Source organism: Morone saxatilis, unplaced genomic scaffold, assembly GCF_004916995.1.
Source record: "Morone saxatilis isolate NCDOM2014 unplaced genomic scaffold, NCSU_SB_2.0 Contig21, whole genome shotgun sequence".
NCBI classification, from domain to species: domain Eukaryota; kingdom Metazoa; phylum Chordata; class Actinopteri; family Moronidae; genus Morone; species Morone saxatilis.
The window spans coordinates 14,278,448-14,302,620 of NW_023339774.1; the positions used below are offsets into that span (position 1 = coordinate 14,278,448).

The 24,173-nt window shown below is 38.3% G+C and overlaps 1 protein-coding gene across 1 annotated transcript in view; it reads right to left on the minus strand.

The window, feature by feature from the left end:
* Positions 1-2,544: 2,544 nt before the first annotated feature.
* eng (endoglin) overlaps positions 2,545-24,173 on the minus strand; it is a 34,735-nt gene continuing 13,106 nt past the window's right edge. Inside the window, exons 3-14 of the mRNA XM_035667617.1 lie at positions 22,300-22,439; positions 15,964-16,077; positions 12,016-12,187; positions 9,223-9,394; positions 9,024-9,126; positions 8,561-8,759; positions 8,054-8,187; positions 7,626-7,856; positions 7,246-7,300; positions 3,225-3,335; positions 3,081-3,128; positions 2,545-2,989 (exon numbers count right to left, since the gene is read on the minus strand). Of these exons, the coding sequence (XP_035523510.1) occupies positions 2,868-2,989; positions 3,081-3,128; positions 3,225-3,335; positions 7,246-7,300; positions 7,626-7,856; positions 8,054-8,187; positions 8,561-8,759; positions 9,024-9,126; positions 9,223-9,394; positions 12,016-12,187; positions 15,964-16,077; positions 22,300-22,439 (1,601 nt within the window). The 3' untranslated portion in view covers positions 2,545-2,867. The remainder of the gene's footprint in view (positions 2,990-3,080; positions 3,129-3,224; positions 3,336-7,245; positions 7,301-7,625; positions 7,857-8,053; positions 8,188-8,560; positions 8,760-9,023; positions 9,127-9,222; positions 9,395-12,015; positions 12,188-15,963; positions 16,078-22,299; positions 22,440-24,173) is intronic.

Here is a 24,173-nt window from a genome sequence, read left to right on the forward strand (position 1 = left end):
TTTGACAAGTGCCTTGATTATTAATCATCCCAGTTCTCCAAATATGTAAAAGAACAAACCAGGTTAAGGAAATGGTTCAAAGTAAGCATATCATACAAAACATTAAAAAAAAATTCAAATGGTTAAAAAAAACAATATATAGACATTAAATACACGTTTACCTCATCATATTGCACAAATACTCAAGTGGCAATTTGTACTGGCCCTCTTTGTTCTCTGTCTCTACACAAATACACAAAGAAAATCAGGAAAGCACAGAAAAACATACATGCAATAAGCAACCTAACTAATGAGGAGACATTTTACAAATGCAATTGCAAAAGTATTTTTGAGATTAGGTTTGAAGGTGAATAAATTATTTTAACAATCCAAATCAAAATGTGAGTGACTATAGGGCGTGTGAATATATGTGCATCAGAAACAGTAAATCAGAGTGTCAAATGTATATAAAGAAAAATTTAAACTTCACAATTTTGGTGCTTGTGTCAAAGCTTTGTACTGTGGATACAAATTGCTTACTTATCCAACAAGACTTGTTGTGTGGTGGGAATATTTTTAAAGAGGTAAAAGAGTGGCAATAAAAATATAAAATACATTTACATTTGTACATTAAAACAAACAGTTGGTTCACGGATCAACCGTCACTCTACAGTTGTAGCACTCATGAAAGTCCCCATTATGCATCTATGCAGCTTCTGTCTAGCATTAGCACTGTAGTGGCTGATGCAGCCTATCAAATGTAGAGAGCAGAAGTTAATAATTTTGACTCTCAAGGTCTCTCTCAAATGACAGTTTCCATAACATTAGGTGTGTCCTGTGACAGCTGGAAATAATGCTAAAGCTGGATTTGAAGTTTCCATGGGGTTAAAACACAACTGACAACTTATATTGTTAGTTTTGATTATACTATGCCGTCCGAATAGGCTGTATTCAGAGCTGGTGATTATATGGGTAGATTAAGTTCAAAATGTATGGAAAGGTGGGGGGAGCTTGCAGGTGTTTAACTCAGTTTTTTTGGGTTTAGATATATAGCTATATCAAAATTACCAGACATCTGACTCTGCCAGTTTTCACCTGAAAATTGGGTTTTCTAGCCCATTTGTTTAAAACAAACATTTGCCTTAAATCTCACAGATTTAATTTGTAATAAATACTAATTAAATGGCGAATTTCATTATATAATATTTTAGCCTCTTGTTTGTATCTGAAGTTCCCCCCACACAGAATAAAAGTCTGACAAAGAGTTATTTGTCAAAGCGAAATCTGTGAATGCATTTGCGAGCCATAACATGTGCATTATTTCCCATCACAACATAGCGCAGGACATTAGTTCCTGGATACATTTTGAATAAGAAAGACTGAAGTGGAAGCAAGCAGATTCGACAGTTCATACTTGTTTAATTTCTTGATCTTCAAATATAAGAATATTAATGTTTAATACACCATAAATAGCTACATCTAGGTAAATAGGGAGATGATTATACTGGCCTGAAAACATAATGTATTAAGTTCTTTATCTATGCGTTTGTTGCCACAGGCCTGAAATCTAGGGTGAAAATGTATAATTACAACAAACTGTCAGGCAGAGGTGATGGCCTTATTAGAAATTCTAGAGAGAATGAACATTGTGCAAAGGAAAAGTACTGGAATTCCACCTCCAGACAGACTATTTTGGGGAAACTCCACCCTGTGGGCGTAGCTGTATGAGTGGCGCTTAAGTCCACATTTAAGTCTGAGGTCTAAAAACTGATGTGCAGAGTTTTGGTACAAACTCCTCATTCATCTCTGAATACAGCCACATATCTCTACATGCTGTACTGTACATAACAAGAGTGATTATTTCTGAGCTCACATAAATGAAAGTACTTTTCTCTTAATGGTTGATAATATATTGCTACCTTTGGGCTATAAATATGACTTAGGAAGGCTTTGGTTGAGTTATTACAAAATCAAGTATAATTCTCTGGGGGGAAAAAAACTTGACTTTAATATGAAGGCCCTGATATAGCTATTGAATAGCATGAAAATGGCCCCCGGAGCTACAAATGACCCAGATGGTCAAATATAAGATTTACCTTGTGACACAGAATAAAACAAAAGTTGAAAGAGGCAGTAAATAAGATCAATTCACCAGAGAAATCTAGTGTTAAGTTTAAACTTAGCTCCAGACTTCAAAATAATAGGAGGTAGCTGTTAATCATTGACCTCGAACTCCAATTAAGAGAAATACCCCTTGAGGTGAGCATTTCATTGACTGGTTTGAGATCCTAAAATGTTGAGCTTTTCTAACCCCAAGGCATTGTTGATAACTTTTTGGTCTGACCTAGCCAAAAGCCATTTGTATTTTTCTAGCTTAGATGTGAATGCAAAACAGCTTTTCATCTATTTTTCAAAGTCAGTCTTTTGACCGGTTTGTCTCCTGTCTAACTATTATTGTGCTGCCATCACACAAGCACAATTCATTGAAAGGAATGCAGTGAATTTCCTGTTAGCTCTTTGGGGATATGGTTTGTTTTTCCTGTTGCTGGGAGCCAATTTTTTTTCTCTTGCCCTCTTTAACTTCCTGTCTAGGAGCTTGACTTTACAGAGAGGCTGCAGAGATGAGCGTCAGAAGCCATTGATTAGACTTCTGTTATCTGTCACCCAGTGCCCCCGAACCCCCACCCACCATTACAAACTCCCAGATCACATCCATTTCAGGCTTGGTGTGTCAAAGACGTGGGTTGTGCTTTAAATGAAAATTTGAAGGGGACTGGGAAGGGAGAGATGCTTTTTAAGCATTATTAAAGAAAACAAAAGCACAAAACCCATATAGGTGACTTTGAAGGGAGATGGTGGCCATGCTGGTGGTGGAGACTATTGAAATCTCATGCCATGCTGCTGGTCGGTGTGCTCTGGGTGCTTCCAATGCTAGCGTTGGCGCTACTGTTCTCAGAAGGGGAAGGATTGGTAGAAACAGGTTGTCGTTTTGCTCCTGAGCAGGGACACCCTGAAGAAAGATGAGAGAAAGGCCAATAAGATGACAAAAAGAAAACAAGAGTAAACAAGCACCAATAAAAAAATGTATAAAAATTCCTTACTAGGAAGATTTGCTGCAGTTGAGCTAATGTCCAGTCCAGTTGGGTACCCTAAATTAAGCAAAATGAGAGGATTGTAACTCCAGACAAACATACATTCAGATCTATACTCAACCAGAAGCTCTATACTGTTAGTCATACATTTACCTGTTTTAATTTTGATAAACCACAGTGCTCCAATGAGCAATACTCCGATCAAGAACCCTCCAAAGGCAATGCCCAGAACACCAGGTAGGCCAAAATCAATGCATGGTGGGGCTGAAACATATACAGGACAAAACAATGTAGGCAAGCTTCATTTCAACAACAGCAATCACAAAAATCACAAGTCAAAAGTGACGCTTCTTGTTCAGGCCAACACAGTATGAAAATACATTTGCAGAGACTTGAAATGTTCTTAATACACAGTAAGCAGTAAGTCTGTATGATGGTATGTATGGTATATGGTACGTATTTTCCAGAGATATATAGTATAATATGTTTCACTTGGGTAAAAGCAAAAAGATCAAGGGTTGGCGCCAATCCGATTTCTTGTCAAAAAACGCCAAAGTACCACGTGCCAACACCAAATTTTCTTAACACCCAAAGAGTAATTTTAGTGTGTCTAGTGAATACTGTTTAAGACAACAAAATCTTTTTCTTCTAATTAAAGATGTAGGAGGTTCCTGGCATGCACCAATAAAGCTGTGTTTTTTAAAATCCTGCGTCCAACTGCATAACCAAGATGACTATATGTTTACTGTGAAGTTTCCATGCAAGATTTAAGTCGATTGTCATACTGGCAAGAGGTGAAACCAACTGCCTCAAGATTGAAGGTATAGATTTTGAAATAACAAACAGCAATGTAAAATATATACAATTTGTACAAGCTATGGTATGATCCTTTAATACTACTTTTCCCTCACTCCTTAATACTGTGGCAATACATGCAAAGCCCATTCAGTAAATATAACAGCCATTACTTTTTCAGGGTTAGACCTCAGTCTAACTGAAATTAAAAAGAAAATGTGCGCTCTATCATTTTCCCTGTTCTAATTTAATGATACAAATTTCAATTTACAACAACAAGTTTGGCATTGGCGATGTTCTTTAGGCAAGCCGTGTGCTGGGCAGCACAACACTGCTAACATACTTAATAAAAAATATAAAAGCATGAGCCAAAAGCAATAAAAAAATTATTTTCCCTCAATTCAGCTCTGAAAGAGTAAGAGAACAGCTCACTCAAGCCTCTGACATATAGTACTATGGCGCAGTAATACTGTACTAGACTGGCAAGGTCATACCACAGCTTTGCTTCACTCATTGTGATCTGGCAAGGCCGCAAATGGATAACCTTGAGATAGAAGTAATTTCAGGAAGGGTGTATAATAGATCATTGAAAGTTTTCCCCTTCACTCGTGTCACCTTAAACTCTTCCAAAATTTGACTAAACTAACTACTCACTGGGCAGTTATCAATCTTTGCTTGTGATTTTCAAGCTGAAAAAACATGCCAGATATTGTTAGATCCTTGAAAAGCTTATTTAAAATGTTCCACCAAGATATTTCTTCAGTATGATCGGTATCTGACTGGTTTAGGATCTGAGTTGATTGTCTAAAATGTTGTACCAAAATCTGAGGTTAGGAAAGTAGTGTGGCTCTGCAAGGCCCACACACACACACAACTTTGTCTGAAACCATGCAAGTAAGCTGTCAGATGCCCCACCAGAACCTAACATAGCCAGTATGTGCATGCTATGTGTTTCCATCAAGGAAACAATGTGCAAACATATGCTTGCCCTTCTCCCCTTCTTCTGCTACCTGTAGAGATCTTCCAACAGGTATCCAGAACATTTGGAAGAAACCAATCACCACCTTTGCAGTTTCTCTCACCTGCCTCCTGCCTTCCGGTGGAATATGCCAGGCTAAAAACTATACTGGGCTTCACACACTACAGTTAACACCAGGTTTGTTTTGAAGAAACTTGCCACCAGTCTATGCATCATATGTATTTGAATAATTGTGTGTTGTCCAACTGCCTCTGCAATGAGCCTAGAAGAACTTATTGCTGATATCAGAACATACAACATTTCAAATGAACTGCATGGACATTAGGAAAGTCCAAGCCTGGTATAGACTCCACAAGGTTTCATTATTTTTTTTAAATTAAAATTAAGTCTATATTAAATACTAGCTGATATCTGATTAAACAATACAAAATATCAACTGAATTAAATATGACGCAGAACACTAAAACAGTGACATCTTGTGGGCATTTGTGCTGACTGCATGCCAGACAGCCAGACCAGTTTGTGGATCTGTCAGCGAGGAACATTCCATGACTCCGAATGGGCCAGAAACATCACAGCAACTTGAGCAGGCTTTCTCTTGAGACTTTTTTCTGTAATCAGTTGCTGTGTTAGTGTGTATAAGTGAGGCTTTGACAGCCAAGCTGAGTAAACAAGAGCAGGAAGCAGAAGCTCCAGTGCAGGTGGAGAGGGGAAGACAGACAGCAGGCCTGCTCTGTGACTCCCTGGGGCCCTCTGTATGAAAACTACCAAACAGGAATCAGAGCTGAATGGAGCACTCAGCCCTGGCCAGTGAAGCCTCGCAACAGGGCAGTGCAGTCTGCTAGTCCTGCTGATATATAACCCTTGTATCTCTGACACTGGGCTAATGAATGGAACCATATAAACATACCACACCTCCAGGAATGGAAGTACGACTACTTCCATTCCTGTATTTCAGTAAGTCCCGGTATAAACAGAAATAAAATCTAACATAAGTTAAAGCAAAACAGCAACGAGGAGGACAAACAGAACCCACAAAGCATGGATGAGTAGTTTCCCCAACACACACAGTATGTTCCAACATTGACATAACAACCTTTATCTTTCTTCTCTAGAAGGAAATTGAGGATAAAGAAAGCTTATCTGTTATCAGTTTTCCAAAAGAAGTCTGACTAACTCCAGGTAATGTCCATATAATCATCTACTTCCTTGTGTCTTTTTACTCAGAATTTGAATCATTTAAATTTTCGTAGAATCAATCATTTGTTTGGAGATTTTTTTTTGAAGAAAGACATCTTTTCCTTGTTTGAGTCAACTGTGTTGAATGGTCCTACAATAGCACAGGGCCCAGTGGCTGTGTTTGGACAGCATACACAGTCAGACCCCTTGGAAACACAAAGGACTTTGTCCCCCTCCCCTGTGGGCCATTACATCTGATTGTGGCCACAAGGTCAGCCTGCAGACCTTCCTAAAGGACGAGGCCCTGCCCCGCAAGCCCTTACTGGCTTCACTGCATATCCTGAGTTCACTGCTATGACAACCGCCCGCACAGCACATGTTGTGCACTGAAATCAACAATAGGAATGAAAATCATAGCAGCAAGCAGAGCACCATACTAGCAATTAAGTCCTGAGGGCAAAAAAAGAAATTGAAAAGTTTATAATTTAAAAGCACCTAAGAGTTCAGAGAGTTTATTGTGAGAATTCAATATGAAACATTCATCCTATAGCAAGGGTTTGTCAAGAAATACCACCATCAGCAAAACTTTTCCCACAATTGTGTGTGCATCATTTTGGAGACTGGACCTTTCTGCATTTGTTGGGTTTGGTGTGTTTTCACAAAGTGTAAGGAATACAGTTGCCGGTAGTCAGAGCTAACCGAGCTAACCTGCCATGAGCAGTTGCTATCAGACTCTTTATGTCCACACTGGAACTCAGACAGTCAGCTGGAGCTTTGAAAGTCACTAGAAGCACATTCATGGCTGTTTGTAAAAGTTTCTCTGTGGTAACATTAGCTGAGCTAGCAGCTCAAAGACGCTAACTCTCCGGTGTCTGTGGGGGGGTGTCGGGTTATTTCATGTTATATTCAAGTGCTTTTCAAATTTATTTATTTTTCTTCCTTCTGGAAAGTCAGTTTTAGTTAGTCAGAAAATCAATAGACTATTGCCTAGTCTTCTTTTGTTTGTAAACACTGCAATAATTCTGAGAGGAAATCGTGTTTAATTTAAAAGTCGAAACAAGAACACTATTTGAGAAGATCATACTGGAGAAGGCTGTGTAAGAAAAATAAACACAGTAAAGAATGTGAATACAAATCTGATCCAATTAGGGCTTGAACAGCATCTGCATCGGACTCAAAAAGGTTAGCTGATCCATATTTTGGAGTTTAAACTGAACTCACTTGGTGGTTGGGTAACCTCCAGATTCCTCTTCACTCTTCCTCCATCTACACAATTCTAGTAAGGTGGTAAAAAAAAGAAAACTTAACTACAAAGCCTTATGTCATAAGTTTATCATTAAATGCATTTAAGTTTCAGTATTTTAATCAAGTCCTGTCAAAACATTCCTACCACAATAGATCTACAACATCAAAATGAATACAAAAAACAACCAAATGAAATAACACAGGTTATATTTTCTTAACGCAGACCAATTGAGCTGTCAAACATATTTAAATTGTATAATATATAATAATGTCTAATAGCATATTTTATTTATGATTAAAAGCACTTTCATTTGAAATCATTCAAGAGTTAAAAAAAAAAGCTGATAAACACCTACCACATTGTAGCAAAGTTTCACAGAGCATTCCAGGTCCCATGTAGTGGAAGTCAGCCCTTGGAGCTGATCTAAGGAGAAGCTGAGTCGGGTGCTGTTGGGACAAGAATTTAAGGAGCAGGCCTCTAGTATGAAGGGCAGCTCTTTCCGAACCGGGCATGAGCCTTCGGAGCGCACAAAGCAGCCAATCACCTTGATGGTCATGACAAAATCCCCATATGTGTGCCCTGAAATCTGCAGGAATCAGAGAAAAGATCAAATGAACTGAAACTGAATGGAAAAAGCACAATAAGTGCCGTAAAGTGTGTCCCAAGTTTAGTTGCTGGAAAGCAATAAGCCATTTTACTGCTATTTTACATTATCCACCATATATTTATTTATTTTTGAGCAGGAAATGTGAAATACACCTAAGAGGATGAATTATTTCTTACCTCTGCATAAATTCTCTTGTCACTCTGCACCTTGGTATTAGGGTCTAGGGGAGAACGGTAGTCTGGGGAGGTGTACAGCTGCATCAGCAAAGGCATCTGATTAGGGGCATTAGTTGTAATGGGAATGTCTGTAACTGAGAGAGAAATGGCTGACATTTAAAAAAATATAGATCCATCCACATTGTTAATGTACTTTCTTAACATCTTAAGTAAACTTAATACAGACAGTTGTCCTTTCCTGTGCAGACTTTGCTATACCACCACTATTTTTGATGATAAAACTTAGAACTTGAGAACTTCACTCAAATTGCAACATAGTGCATTGTGTGTGTAAATAATATATTGAATGTATAATGGTGTGAGAATAATTATAAAAGCTGTTGCGTAATGTACATTGTGTAACATGTAATATGTATTATGGCTATGGTTTTTTGTAGTACTCCATCTACACTATTGGTAGAAAATGCCACAAACTTGAAAACAAATGTTCACCTTTTATCATCTTACCTGCAGTGTTTTCTTTTTTTCCAAGAACCAGTAAAATCATAGAGTCCAATGGTCTGAATTCAGTATAGCTGGTGAAAGTACTGACTTTAAAATATTCTAAAGCCTTCTTTTGTACCACCTTTGCATTGTCACTACCCAGTGTTAAAAGAGGGGCGACTCTTTGTGTCCCGGTGGTCAGCAGCAGGATTTCATTGTTAGACTGTAGGAAGAAAAGGCAAGTTCAAATAGATCACTGTCTTGTACAAATACTCACTCAATAATGAGCAGGTTTCACAGATATGGGAAAGTGTACACAATTATCACAATGTTATTTAGTGAGCTTTATCACACTATTGACAACAATGTAATAACATAAAGTGGAGTCTTTGTCCTCTTACTAAATCCTATTTCACAAGTTGTTGGTGTGGAACAATAAATATGCTTATTCTTTGTGCTACATAAGTGTGTGTATGTGTAAGCTTACTCCAAAGCGGGTGTGAGTTGGGTTGATGAAGATCCATTTGGTCCCATTAGGTCCTCTCAGGAATACATTGGTGTTCTCCTTGTCTATGCGAAGTGATACATTGCTGCAAAATGAAGGATCAAAAATTACAGAATAATTTGCCAAGAAAGACTGCAAAACAATACATAAGATGCAATGTTTTGTGGATCCCAAGGTTTACCGAATGCTGGCATTCTCTTGGATGTTTATGATGTGAAGCTCAGCTTCATCCCTGTGGTTCTGTGGCTTTGGAGAGCAGGATTTGAACAAAGAACCTTTTTCAATCTTCATAAAGTGCTTCTCTGATGGATCTTCATTTTTAAGTATGCAGTCATGAGTACCAGGTTTGGTCCCTGTAAAACCACAAACGGTTAATTTTCCATCATTGTTGGCAAGACATTCCAGTCAAAATATATGTAATAATTTCTGCATGCATAATCTCCTATAATAAAGAAGACAACAGCTCAAAATTGAGTGCCAGCACTTCTGTATAAATACTTAATGGCAGTGAGGTAGCGGCTGCAATAAGCAATTACAACTAGAGCCTACTTTTTTATCTATTTAACGATTAGTTTTACTCAGAGTGATGCTTTGAAAGATTATTTCTGTTCAGTGTGGCTGGAAACAGAATTGACAGTTTACAGTATTTTACTCAGCGACCAGCACTAGGGAGCCATAGCCCAGTCTGCAACAGAACACCAAACTGCTGGGGCAGGCGCATTAGCACCTTGCCTTCCCCACTAAGGAAGATGTTCCAGGAACAGTCTCATGAGAGTACACTACGCTGAGCCTTTGACCAAATAATGGTGACGGATGGCTTACAGGTGCACCCTTGTGCAGTTCTGAAATTGTTGCGCACATTTTGTTTAAAAAACGGAAATTGGGGTGATATATGTTTTACCACAGCACCTCATGTAGCCTCATCACACCAATAGCCAAGTATAGTGAGCAGTGAGAAAGACACAACAGCATATTTCAGCCAAAGTATAGCCAGAGTGTTTGGAAAATACTGAGCACATGGATTATGCTACAGGCATGGATGGAGAAATGTTTTCCAATATAAAGATTTGTTGCCATTAGAGTACATTGAGAGTTGAATTCAACCTGACTGCTAGAGGAAACTACCAGCTTTTAACAATGTCCTTTCAATCCTACAGGGATCTACAGTGATTTTAAGTGCAGTATCACTTCAAGGAACTTTTAGTTACTACGCCCCAACTTGCTTGTAGCTGGGCAACTAGAATTCAGAAGTAGCTTCCTTAACACTGCTAAACATGGCTCTTTTGCACTAGCAATAGCATGACCTGAATTTCAAATCACATTCAGACGTTCAAGAAACCTGAAGAACATGTTTTTTCTCTTCAGTGAGCATTCATCTTGGCAACACGCAGTTGTGTAGTCATTGCACAGACTTTTCAAACGCCTACAACAAGGCCTACGCAAGTTCACCAAACACCCTATTACGGGCCAAGGGATAGAACAAAATAGCGCTGTAAACTGCTCCACTGCTTGAGTAATTTTAATGCCCTTGTGGACTATGAATCAGTGAAACACTAGCTAAAACTAAGAGAGGTGGAAAACACAGCCTTTCATCACAATTTAATCAACACATTTAAAATGGGGAAAGAGCAGCATGCCATTGCCAGACAGGGACGTTAACCTGTCACCTACTGTAATGTCCTTTAGGTGATAGACGTAGAGAAGGGCAAACAATCATAAAGAGAGAGAGTAAAACTTGACTAATCCAAAATACTGGAGAGAAAAAAAAACACAGGACATCACCATCGTTCACTTCTGTCTAAACCCATGTCAGAGCTCTGCTTTGGCTCAGACCGCCTTAAGGAGGCTTTGTTAGGAAATAATTGTGCTTGCACATCCCACTGCTACTGCTGCTGGCAATAGCAGCAAATAATATTCTTAATGTCCAGCCTTTGCTCATGCCATGAAAGCTCACTTTAAATCATAGTGTTTTTGTGCGTCCATGTTCAGCATCGGTGGCTATTTGTCCACGGCTTCCCATTCCAAATCTTTTGTCACATGCAATGACATCCTGTCAACACTGAAAACATTGAGCTCAGACCCCAGCACTGATTACTTGAGATTTCCCGCATGACAACCTTGTGAATGTACATGTGTTTGTGTGCATAACAAGTGCTATACGTTGGCTTGTTTTCCTACAAACTGACACGGGCACATTGGAAATCAATGCGCTGATGACATGAAGTAATAGAATTTGCTTCCAATTAAAAATCAAAACAAGGTGGAATATGCAGGTGTTGCTTTTTTAATGCAATGTGGTCTTCATCGCAGAGCAGTGTTTTCTCAGTGATTCCATCAGAAAGGGTTTTCATACACACTTAAGATAAGAGGAGAGGTTAGCATGCAGAGAGAGCCCTGGAAACAACACTGCATCCATTCTTGATTACTGTACTGCAGACTCTCTGCTGAGTTATGTAAGCTGGAGCTGTATGTTGTGCCAACTGTAATTACTTTGCTCTCTTCAGCACCAGAATTATTGTTTTGGATCAAACAAAAAACGCAGATAGCATATTCCAGATAAAAATCATAGTGTCAAGGTTGATAAATCTTTTGAAACACTTTTATGCAGAAAGTCCCTTTTTCCTTCTTCTTTCTTTCTTATAATATGTTGTTGTTTTCAGCTAGTGGTATTGTTGTGCTGTTCCTTTATGTGTGTGTGTTTATGTGTGTGTGTGTGTGTGTGTGTGTGTGCCTTCTGACCTTATGTAAGAATAATACAAGGACACAAGGTTATTTAATTGTCCTTTATGATGCAGGGTTGATGGAATCCTATGTTTTCTCACATGTATCCTCATTTAAATGTTGGTATGTTACCAGACTTTCTAATTTACTGCCTCCAATCTGGCAAATACAGCCCACACATTATTTAGTACAGGAAATCCTGTAAAAAAGTATGTTAGTAAAATAACAGCCATGTTGCATAATTAATTCTCACCATCTATTCCTGTCAATAAGATGTTTTTCAGATTTCGGACTGTGGTGAATGAAGTCACACCCCCAAACTCCTGTGTTGCCCACCTCACCAGCTCCTCTTCTTGAGTGGGGAAGTCTTGGCGGCGGATGTTCTCAGGTGGATTGTGTATGACAATGTTGGAGTTACTGTGTAACTGGAAAGTAGAGGCCAAGTCATGCCATTAGTTTTATTAAATTCATTTCCAGAAAGAACACAGTCAGATACACCTACATGCTAAAATGCATGAGCTGTCTGTTTTGCTACAATAACACAGGATTGAGTGAGTCAGCTTTATATTTATTTATATTTAATTCTTGTCTGCTCACATTTTGTCATATTAAACATGTTTGCCTATCCCTCTCATTCTCCTCTATAACTCCACCCAACTCTCCCTCTATTCTCTGAGCAGGGTCCTGTTAAAAAGAAATGTTTATTATGGTTAAGTGTCCACGAGCACAGTTGCACAACCCTGTTGGAGCCATGGTCTTTCCTTTGCTTCCTGAGTGGGGCCAGGAAATGGGATCTTTTTTAGCTCTGTGCGTCACCACAGCCGGCTGGAATCTGGCTCCATACATGGTATAAATATATACATCCATCCCATCGACTAGACACCGCTGTTTCCTCGTCTGGGGCCAATGGAAAATAATGGAGTTTACATTAAGCTTTGCATGAATAAGAAGGCAGAGGAAGGAGTTGGGAATAAAGCAGTGGAGATTGTCTAAAGAAGCCTTAGACATATGTAAAAATGCACTCAATGAATAACAATTCAAGAAAGAAAACTGCTTTTACTTTGGGCTCAACCTTCAATGTATTTTAATCTACACTGATTTGTCTTTATTTTCTTTAGTAGTCAAAAGACTGGAGTGGAAAAATAATGTGTTGTAAACATACTGCACCTCTTCATTTTGTAAAACATTATGCCCAAATGCCCAAAAGCCTCAAATAAAACTGAGCTGCATAATGAGCTACCATATTTTATTTCATGTTGTAATGTACTATGCTTTGATTATTTCATTTATTCATTTTTTGAGTGTTAAAATGCACAACACATGGACAGTGTGATTCATACTTCAATTACTACAATTATTCAGCCTCCTTTGTTCCCTTATTGTTTTCATCGCTCTGTATTTTCTATTAATCATCCTTTTAATGTTTATCAAGTGTGATTATGCTTGTTTGAATAATAAAAATCCCTCTTCTAACCCATCCAGTACGTGTGACTATTTGTGCGTGTGTCCTTGCGTCACAAAGTGAGACAAAAAAAAAGAACATGGTGAAAGCCAAGTAAGCCTGAGGGAGTCATTGGTCTTTCTACATGAATATTTGATTGACGCAAGATCAAAAATAGCGTGAAGGGAAACTCCAAAAATACAAGAGGGAAAACCAGTCACGATAGAACCAGGCAGATGGGAAAGGCATGACACGACAAACGGGAAGAAAAAGGGAAATAACAATGGTCATTCTAATGACTAACTGGAATTTATTAATCTGATTAATCTCTGGGATAGATGTATAAATTACAGATGCTAGGCTCCATCTTTTTACCTAGATAATAACCTTAGATTCTTCAGTTAGGTATAAGTAAGTATATTTTACAGCATAATGTGCTTTTGTGACAAACTTTTAAATAAAGAAGTACAAAGAGTCACAAGAGTTTATAGACAAAAATCTTGCTGTCCCCATGTTTTTTAACAACCCTGTGCACTCAGGTCAATTTTTGGAGGCCAAAAAGAGCAGTGATTGTGACACTGTGCCAAGCTGTCAAGCTGGTGACGTGCGTTCTCAGACGCAGAACAGATGCTGTTTCTCTTACACTGCAATCTTCAGTAAAACACTATTATCCCCCAGTGATACTGCTCATCCCACGAAAACATCCTGCAGGCAATGTTGTCCAGGCTCTTGACAGGACATGATACAGGATGTAGTATCACACAGCTGTCAGCGTATCACTAACTGATGACACTCCAATAAACATTTCATCATTGTGATTGGTCAGCTGGGATTTTTCTTTTAGTTATGTTTTTTTTTTTAGGTGTTAGCCTGTCATTTTTATTTGGTAATAATTTACAATACTGCTGACTATTTTTTTCTAGTATTATAGCTATTATATTATACATTATATTATAGTTTTTAAAATATTTTTTCCAGTAGTTTAAATTATCTGCAGCGTAAAGGTACATTGACATATATGACCACACTCAACATTAGTTCATTTTTAATTTTGTTAGCACAAAACAAGTTTTTTGTGACGAAGTGGTTAAAAAGACAAGATGGTGAAAAGTCTTCCAAGTGATGCGTTCATGTGCAGGAGGAAAGCTCTGACACTTGAGAGTCAGCTGCAAAACAGCTTTGCACTAATGAGCTATTTAGTCATAAGCTCAAACATGGAAGACAAACAACTAGCTCCGTGATAGAGTCAATGTGAATTTAGGAGCCTCTTGTGTTTTAAAGGTTACCGTTAGGCAGCCAACTGTCAATCCTCAAGAATTCCAGAGACAGTAATCCCAGATTGCGCAATGATAATGTGAGTTTGCATAAAGAAATAAAGCTGATAAAATGTTCATTGTGATTCTTCCTCTCAAGGAAGTTTCAAATCACAATTCAACTGTCATGCTGTACTGACATGAACTTCCACCAGTGACTCCCTCTAAGGAAACAAAAACACATTAATCAACGTACAAAAGTACAACTTTGACAAAGAAGCTGACACTGAAAACCAAAATGTGTAATATCAAATTGACAGTGGTGCAACAAAACAACACAGGAGGCAGAAACTGCTTACTTCACACACTGATAAGCTTCGGAAAATGTTAAGCAATAATGTAACCTACTCTGCTGTAGATGGGTTCTTTAACAACTGCAGATGCTTAGTGGTTTAAATATTGTTTTAATTCAAGTTATTATAACTTTCCATGAGGATATGGTTCCTTATCTACAGGAACTGCAGTTCCATATCTCGACCACAATTGAAACTAATCAGTGTTCTTCATTAAGAAATTAGGTGTTTCATCAGTAACATATTTAAAATTAATATTCCAGTTTGACGCAATCTCATTTATTTGGACACATCAGTCCTTTTTAATATAATTTCCTGTTTGAAGCTTTTTAGTTTGTTGAAAACAGACCATGACATAATGTAAGAAACTGAACTGAATTGAATTGTACTCGGTGGTGTGTTTCAATAACAATACTTAGGTTCATCACCAATGCCAATTTAAATACCAAAATAGTGTGACACACTACACTAACCAAACTGATGCAACACTTGGTCCACATAACATTATTATTCCTCTATTTAATTAGACACTTCAGCAGCTGAATAAAAGTTGTTTTGTGGCCTCCCTAGATTTAATTCACAGATATAATCTGAGGACAGTGTATAAAAGTCAGAATCTATAATTTCATTGGAACATTACTTCTACAGCCGGCGCCATCAGCCCCTCTTGTTGCTGGCCACTCTAAAACTTGTCTTACCGATTTTATGGTGTGGATAATAAAAACACAAAAATACAAACTGCCTCGTGCAGAACAGCCACTGGGGAATATCTATGGAAAGTAAACATAGTTCACTGTCTCTTAACAGGCCCGGAGCGCTGCACAGCTGTGGCAGTTTGACTGTATGTTAAACAGCTGGCACTTGACAGGAGCTAAGTACATCTGGAGAAATTAGACAATTATACAATACTGAAAAATAACCACTTACACTGGTGATCCCACAACCTGTTATTTTTCATGATTAGTCCGTACTTGTTAAACAATCTCTTGTATCAATAGCAAGCAAGTAATGGAATCACAAACAACAGACTAACACATAAAATAAATTTAGTGGTATGTTGCACAATCAGCATTTTGTTTCCCCTTTACCTTGCACATATCCATCCATGCTGCACCCAGCCTGAATGGTAAAGAAAAAAAAGAGGCATAACTCACATAAACGTTAACCCCGGTCTTGATTTTTAGTACACAGTGAGCCGTGTGTGAGGACGTGAGGATGAGGTTCATGGGCATGTCCTTGGTCATCTCCAGAGAGAACATATTGGTCTCCTGAAAGGAAACAAAAGATTTGATCCGTTATGTTTAAAATAATAACCATTTATTGTATTCACTTCTGTATTCAAACTCTGCATTTAAATATTGACCATATATTTTATTCAGCTGTAAATTCAGTGCTGCTTAAGCATGTTAATGAGTTAACAACTTCTAATTCTGTGTGGAAGCCAAAGGGTTTGGAGTTTGTGATTGTGTTACGGGCAGGCAAAGTTTGGCAGTGGTGTAAATCTCCAGGTGCAACACTGGGACTGATTAGGAACACAAATAAATTGTGTGGCATAAATATTCACTCACCCTGTGAAGCCATCCATATGGTAACTACCATGCTGCCTATAATGAGTTTTCTGGTGAGTGTACCATGCTGAGTGTGTGCTGTGTTATATAAACAAAGCAGTAAAATAAAAAAACTAAAACTTCATGAAATGTACTTCAAACAATGCCTCTTGCTCCTATTATATAACTGTTAACTGTGTTGTCACACAGCAAAGTGGAGGGATATATTTATCTGTGCAGTCTTGTCATATGGAAACATGTCATAGGCTCCATTAACAGTATTTTTAAGATTCCTACTTTACTGCCAAGATTAAAAATTAAAAGCATCATAATTATGTGACTTATGAGTATTTTAGCACAAACATTTTAGGTTGAGATTTTGGAAAACTCTCAATCATAAACAAATATACAAAATTAACCATAATTATTATGACCTTTTCGCACAGAATCGAAATGTGCCAATATGCCGACTTCAAGCCAGCATTTGTTTTGAGTGTAAAATAGTATATGACTATTCCCCAATTTGCAAACCTTTCCTTCTGGCATGGATGTCATTAAATGAACAGACCTCAAACTGAGGAGTAGAGAGACATTTTGCTTGCAGAACCAAGTTTAAAAATAGTTCCATCTGCAGTTTAATTCTACACAAGTTTGATTCCATTTCTGCCCTATTGCAAAAATCAGTGGGGGATATGACAATTATCCTTGTTTTCGCTACTATGAAATGTCAACACATGCATCTCTCCAGAAAAAGCAGTGCCAGTCATTTGAGGAGGGCTCGCAGACAGACAGGAAGCTGTCTTTGCTGTCTGCCTCCATATTGACAGAGACATTAATGAGGTAATGCAGCATGGTTCTATTCTTACAGTGCAAGCCAACAAGGGGAAAAAGTCAAAAGCTATCGAAATGATATATTTACCTGACATGCGAACAGCAGCATTTTTTTTTTAATGCTGTGTGTCTTTGTAGCATTGAAACTATGTGTTAATACTCTAGAGAATTAGAATTATTTAAGGGTTCAGTATTCCTTATCAATTTATGTGTCTCTTATAACTTGCAACCCAGTGAACTCCTGTACGTGGCTGATCCTGCCGGTATTTATATACTGTATATAAAACCTCATTAACATAATTTAACACATAATGTAATACCTCATTAACCACATTTTCAGCTGAGGGTAACACAATGGCGATGTGATTCGCTAATCACCACCACAGTCACTCTATGAATCAGCCTTAATTACCATGCTCCACATGTGCGTAGGGTAAAGCTGGTACCGCTGAGTTTTATGGATGTAAGTGGTGGTGAGTAAACCTTTTCACTGTGGAATAATAAGTCTGAGTTTAGAGACATTTTTTTTAAGAAGACTGACTTAATTCCAATAAATCCTGGTTCTAATTACTTTTACTTCTGTAATAGCCTTAAGATAATTGGGTTTAGAAAAGTGAAAGAGTCATGGATTTGAAATTGGTTCAATTCTATGACTCAATACATTAGAAATGAACAGCTTTAAAAAAACAAAACAAAGAAAAACATGGAAATATCTCTCTAGTGTGATTCTTTTGTGGGAATTTAACATTCATAAATACAAATGTCTGCTTTGATCCATCTGTGATGCCTTTTGACACCAAATACTTTATTCTGTTTATTTGAAGGTAGATTGTTTTCAGAGCCGAGCTCTGCTGGGGAGACAGTGAGCATGCTGGGGAAACAGTGTGAATCCCTAATATTAAATTCATTCACTTGGTACCTGATGCTGCCAGAGCTTGATCCAAGAGAATTGTGATGAGCTCAGGCCTGTGCTATGGAAATTTTCAGACCCGTACCGAACAAATTAGGTCTAAGGAGACCATCAACAAATTGCCTATGAGCAAAACACAGTTGCATTGGAAAGAGAGGCTTGCGCGCCCGGTAAAATGGTCAGAGGGATCTGTAATCTCTCTCACACACCCCCACACACACGCTATATTATCACTGTCTTGTACATAGTGGCTTGTGCATAATGGATGCTGCACCTCATAAATGTGTTTAGTCCCTTCTTTTTAAAAAGTGGCCAAAGGGGGCACTGCAATCCCAGGTGAAAACATGGCGGCTTTGAATGGACTAGGAGTCAGGATTATGTGCAAAAAAGACCTGTTCACTGTCTTGCTTTTTGTTGTTGTTTTAACATTTATAAGACACTTTCTTTCCATTTATTAATAATAAAAAGAATATGGCTTGACTGCCCTGAAGACAGACAGAATTTAAGAGGGACTGAGTTATTATATCACGAGAGTCAGAGTCTGAGATTTTGGAATGTTTTAACATAACGTCTTCCCAGAACTACCACCTCCTTTTTACCTGAATCATTTTGCATGTACATGCAGTAAATGAATGAATGGCATTTCCTACAGAGTTCATTGTGCCTCAAACAGAGATAACTCAGTGGTGTTTTCCTAAATACTCCTTTCTAATGAGCTTCATTGTCTCTCTGTCTGGTTTCCCTCCCTTCATCCTCTTGTGGCTTTCATTCTTTCATTTTGAACTCTGAATCATGACTGTTGCTGACCCTGATCACTCACCTTTGCTACTTTTGTTCCTGTGCTTTCAAGATACAATTGTTTTCCTTTTCAGACTTTTTTTTTCTCAAGAGCATTTTTTTTGAAGGGCCTTTGCTGATGCAGTTTCCAGTTATTCTTTTGGCTCTCTCCCTTAACTTGAATTGGCTCCATTGGTCTAGTCTCGGCCTTGTGCCAAGACCCTGACTACCCAAGCCAGTATGTGACATCAATGGGCCCTGTACAAGCAGCTCCTCCCTACGCATTCTCCTGGCCTGTGGCAGCCCCCTCGATGCTCCCTTTATAATTCTCTGTGCGGTCAAACTGTGAGATTCAACTGTCTCAGGCAAGTTGTAAATCAGTATGAAAAACAAAAGGGATGGGGAAGAAGGTGATAAGACATTTAAAAGGACAAAGAAAGGGGGAGGCAAGAGCAAACCTCCCATCTGACTGGACAGTTTGGCAAAAGATGAAGACCGTCCCCTTCAACTGTGTTTACAAGAAACGTCTGTTCTAAACAGGCAGTCAAGAGCAGATAAGGGGTCTGTGTTAGGAGATCTCATGTCCACTTTCTTCTTACATTTGATAAAGCATCCAATCATAGTCCCACAAGAGAACAGCATATGCTAACTCCATACAACATCCATTGCATCACACAGATCCCACGCCAAATTCCTTTTTTTAACTCCCACAAACCCCATGCCAATTTATACTTTTATAAGACAACTTGAACCATTCTTTGTACAAACTCTGACTTTTTAAAATGGAATGTGTCTTTTTCTTGTTCTCCCACACAACATAATTTGTCTGGTTTCACTCTTAAGTCTAATAAGATGGCTGAGAGAAGCATTTCCCTCCCAATATGCTTTAAATCTGTTTTGTCATCAAACAGCTTTTTCTTCTTATTTCCAGTCCATTAAATATGCTGTAAAACTGCAGTCCATTAAATGAGACTAAAGACTTGGCAAAAGAGCAGTATTTATGCCCATAACCCAGTATTTGAGGGAAAGACAATCATCTGCTTGCACAATGTTAGCACTCTTACTTAAAACAAAACTAAATACACCTCTTACAGACCAGGGCATCTCTGAGACTAAGCAGCTACACTGCTAAGACATTTATTTTAACGTGTCTTTGTGTAACATCACAACTAAACTTCAGTATCCTCTAATGTCAAATACAAAAGAATTAATTCTGAAGGAAAAACACTCTTCTTTTTAAATCGGCTTAGCTTACTGGTTAAAGTTTCTCTTAAGAGAAAAAATATGACAGGGTTCTCTATAGCTTTCCTAGAAGCAACTCAAGGATTTATAGAGGTGATGGATTCAGGCAGGCATTGTATCCTGTGATGGTGCCTTGGCTGGGCTGCACATAGCACATCTGTTCCCCTCCTCATAATCACTACCAAATGAGAAAGAATGACCAACAGAGTGAAAAATAAAAATAGACAATAAACAAATAAACAACAGTTGCTTAACACAAGTTGTGTGAAAGTACTACATAAAGAACTCTAAGTGAGAACAAACAGAAGAAGCAAACAAACAGAGCACACTGATAAAGAAATGACTAATGTGAGCTGACCGACAATGTTCGACAGTGAAAAATGGAGTCTGGCACAGCAATAACAACATATAGATTAAAAGTTTTCTGGAGTTACTTTCTGCTGTCATTCCCTAAAGCTAAAAGTTTCACATTTAAAATGACCCAATACACTATCCGCAATTACGGTGTGTTTTAGTTTAGCTAAAAAAGGAATTATTTAAACACACAGCCAAACTTGCAGAGTGGGGTTGTTATACAGTAGAAGCTTCTTTAGTGGTAAAAAAAAAAAAAAAAAACTGTAGCATTCTGGGAAACCCTATCTTTCTGTTATGTCTGACATCTGTTAAGGGTTAGCAAGTGGCTGATAAAACATGGAGCGTGTGTGTTTACATCTTATGGTGTGGGGAGAATTTTTTTGGCTGATTCATTTGAACGTTAGGGTTAGAGTTTGTACGACAACAATATTACATGTAAAAAATGACAATATTAACCAAAATAAATTTAACAGAGCACTGATTTAGCAATGCACTTCTATAACTATCGGAAAAAATTGATGCATCAGAACCAGAGATAGTGATGTTTATATTCTAGATATTCTTCTTCCTTGTCATCATCTGTCACCCACAATGCAGAGCCATAAAAGTCTTTGTATTTTTTGACCTGTAAACAGACTCTAATGTGTAAAATCTGCGGAGTTCCCCTTTAAATGTATACCAACAAAATCATATTACATTAATGTCAGTCGCTCTGTCCTTGCTTCCTGCCTCTTCTGACTCCAGTTTATCTGATTAATCTCTGTGTTGTGCACACTAACATCTCATTAGGTCATTCTGAATCTGACATTTTTGTCCTGCCTGCCAACCATCAGTGTTGAGTCAGCTCATCACATGACCCGCTCACCTGCATACCCAGTTGCTCTTTGTTTGCACTCAGCCTCGGTATATTAAGAGAAGAGCTAACAGTCAATCTCTGCCAGGTTACCCATGTTGTCTTAGAATTCCAGCCTTTATATGCCTTCTCCACATCAGACATTTTTATTTGACATAGTAGGCAAATCACAGGTTTAACTAATAAAATTCGGCCATCATTTTACACCTGTGCTTTTACTACCGTGACATGTCAAAATGTTTCTTTGAAAAGAGGCATTTTCTGTTCTGCCTGTAATCTCATAATTTATTAACTATCTAATAACCTATGGTAACGTTGACATCTTTTCTCTATCATGGTTGACCATGTTCTTCAACTGCAACTTAGGCAGTTTTTAAAAAAATTCCATCTCCATCACATAAATCAGCCTCCACAGTTGGCTTTGCTATATTTTAATGCTATGTCATATTGCATGCAATTTGACAGAGCCTCCAGCTGTGTAAATAAAAGAAAAATTGAATTCAAACTGATTCCCTGTGTTTGTAACTATGAGTGACATATTCTATTATCTGAAAGGTGTAAAATGCATACAAGGTGAGCACATATGCAATGCATGGACTGGCACACTGCTTTATAGGTGTGACTGAACTTGACATATTGTACCATCCATTGAAAAGGATGATTAATTTGGAGATGATAACACACCCATGACAGGCCATGGTATTGGATTTATATGACAAGCAAGCTGAGTTGTCAGCTTGACAGATAGCTAGTGTGTTGATTGTGCAGCCTTTTAACTCTATGTTCTGTTTCAGCTTAACTTTGCAATTACTATATGGTTCACAGAGAAGGTTTCACCTGCCTGCTGAATTTTACTGCTACTATACATGTTAAGGACTTGGCAAGTAAGAGTTTTTTCATTATTATAATATTGCATATATACATTTACATAATTAGCTCTAGTTGCATCTCATTTGTGTAACCTTGACATGCTTACCATCTTGTCAAACTTTATGTTAAGGATGTGGACCTCTGCCTTGTCCTGTCTGATGAAGCTGGTCCAACAGCCAATTTTCTCACTCACATAGTCCCATGGGTGGTCATTATTCGAAACTGGATCACATGTCTCACTTGAGGCTGAAAGAAATCAAATACAAATAGTTAAGCACTGTCAGCAGCATATAATCAAGTTACACTAAACAATCTCTTGCTTCCAGCATTACTACACAAATTCTTGCATCATTTAGTCTTGTGCCTCAAATGCCAGGTAGTGCAAGATGACAAATCTATCCACAACAATCATGTCATATTTGTACATCAGCAGCACATGAATAAAGAACTATATGCATCAAAGCCAAAATCCATTATTTAACATATAGATGAACCCAGCAATGTTACAGATTCCTTGTCTGAAAGAGGCTAAATTTGTTATTAGTCATTGTGAAAGCTTTTCCCTGGTCTAGGAGTATGGATGTTAAATGTGTGGGTAGGACTACATTGTTTAAAAACGAATCTGCCGGTTCACGTTTATCAGACGTGTCAGGATATGGGGCTGCAGTCATCCATCAAGCCTGCTCACTCTGCTCTCTGCTATGAGCCTGCTGTTTAACCTGGGGATCCGTGTCTCTGGAGGCTGAATTAATCGAGCCGAGGCTGTGCGGTCATGGATGAGGTTGGGTATAAATGCCTGGTGTTTGACCTGGGCTGTGTGTGTGTGTGTGTGTGCGTGTGTGTTCTATTGTGTTAGATAAAAGTAGGTATGTGCATGCACATGCTCACTCTAACCTGTCTAAACTTGGCAGGGACTAAATATTCTCCATCAAACTTCCTCTTTCCTCAAGAAGAGCTGTGGAGAATACAGTGTAGAGGGTCAGATGTCTTTTCCAACTCAATCAGGGATCTCTTTCCTGGCCCATCTACTACCTTTTGCTGATTAGAGATGAAAGGGTCTAGGCCATTATGGGAGTGCGGTGGTACTGCAGTCTTTGTTCATCTAAATTTACTCCTCGGGACAAAGCCTTAAAGCCACCCACCTTCACTGTGGAGTTAGCTCGCATGGGATCAGCCAGAAGAACTAGTTTGTCCTGTGCCTAAACATTACATGAGCCTATCTACAATAAGATTAATCTAAGCAATATACTCCTCTAAGTATCATGCCTCAATCACCCCCAAAACAGCTGGTGGCGAAGCATATAAGGGCACAAGAGTGATATCATAACAGAAACAACTAATTTAGGGAGCAAATGCTGCATCACATACCGCTCCACTGACTTTTATGATGTATTTGGTCTGTTTACCCAGCAGGACGCAATCCCTCAGAGAGGAGATGTAGTGTAAAACAAGTCAGATGAGAAAGAAAGAGGACTAGAGAGGAAAGGGTTAATAGGAAATTACAAAGTTTGGAAGGTCAGCAGGATGTGCCTTATTTAGAAGCGGCACTAATCAAAGACCTTGGTTGAGGCAATGTCATCACTAGCAGTGGAGGAGATAAAATGGGATAGAAAGTGTTGAATGCAATGAAAAACTGAAAAAAAGGGAGCTGGAACATGTTACATAACTAGCTCTTTCTCCTGTTTTTGTTGTCCCCACAATGAAATTGGGTTGGCATCATGGACTCTTATTCATTTGTTCAGTTCATTTATTTGTTCATAACCCACAATATCACTTATGGAAAAAGAGGCGCTTATGAGATATCATTTTTAGAATCAGCTTGTTATCTAAGGTGCTGCTTATTGATAGATTTTTTGGATTTAGATTCTTTTGTGTCCCATGAAAATCTTAGGGGAGTAATACATCATGCCATTGTCTTTCGGTAGTATTTTACGGTCAAATCAAGGACACATTTGGCACTAATTAGGGGATGGGGGGGGG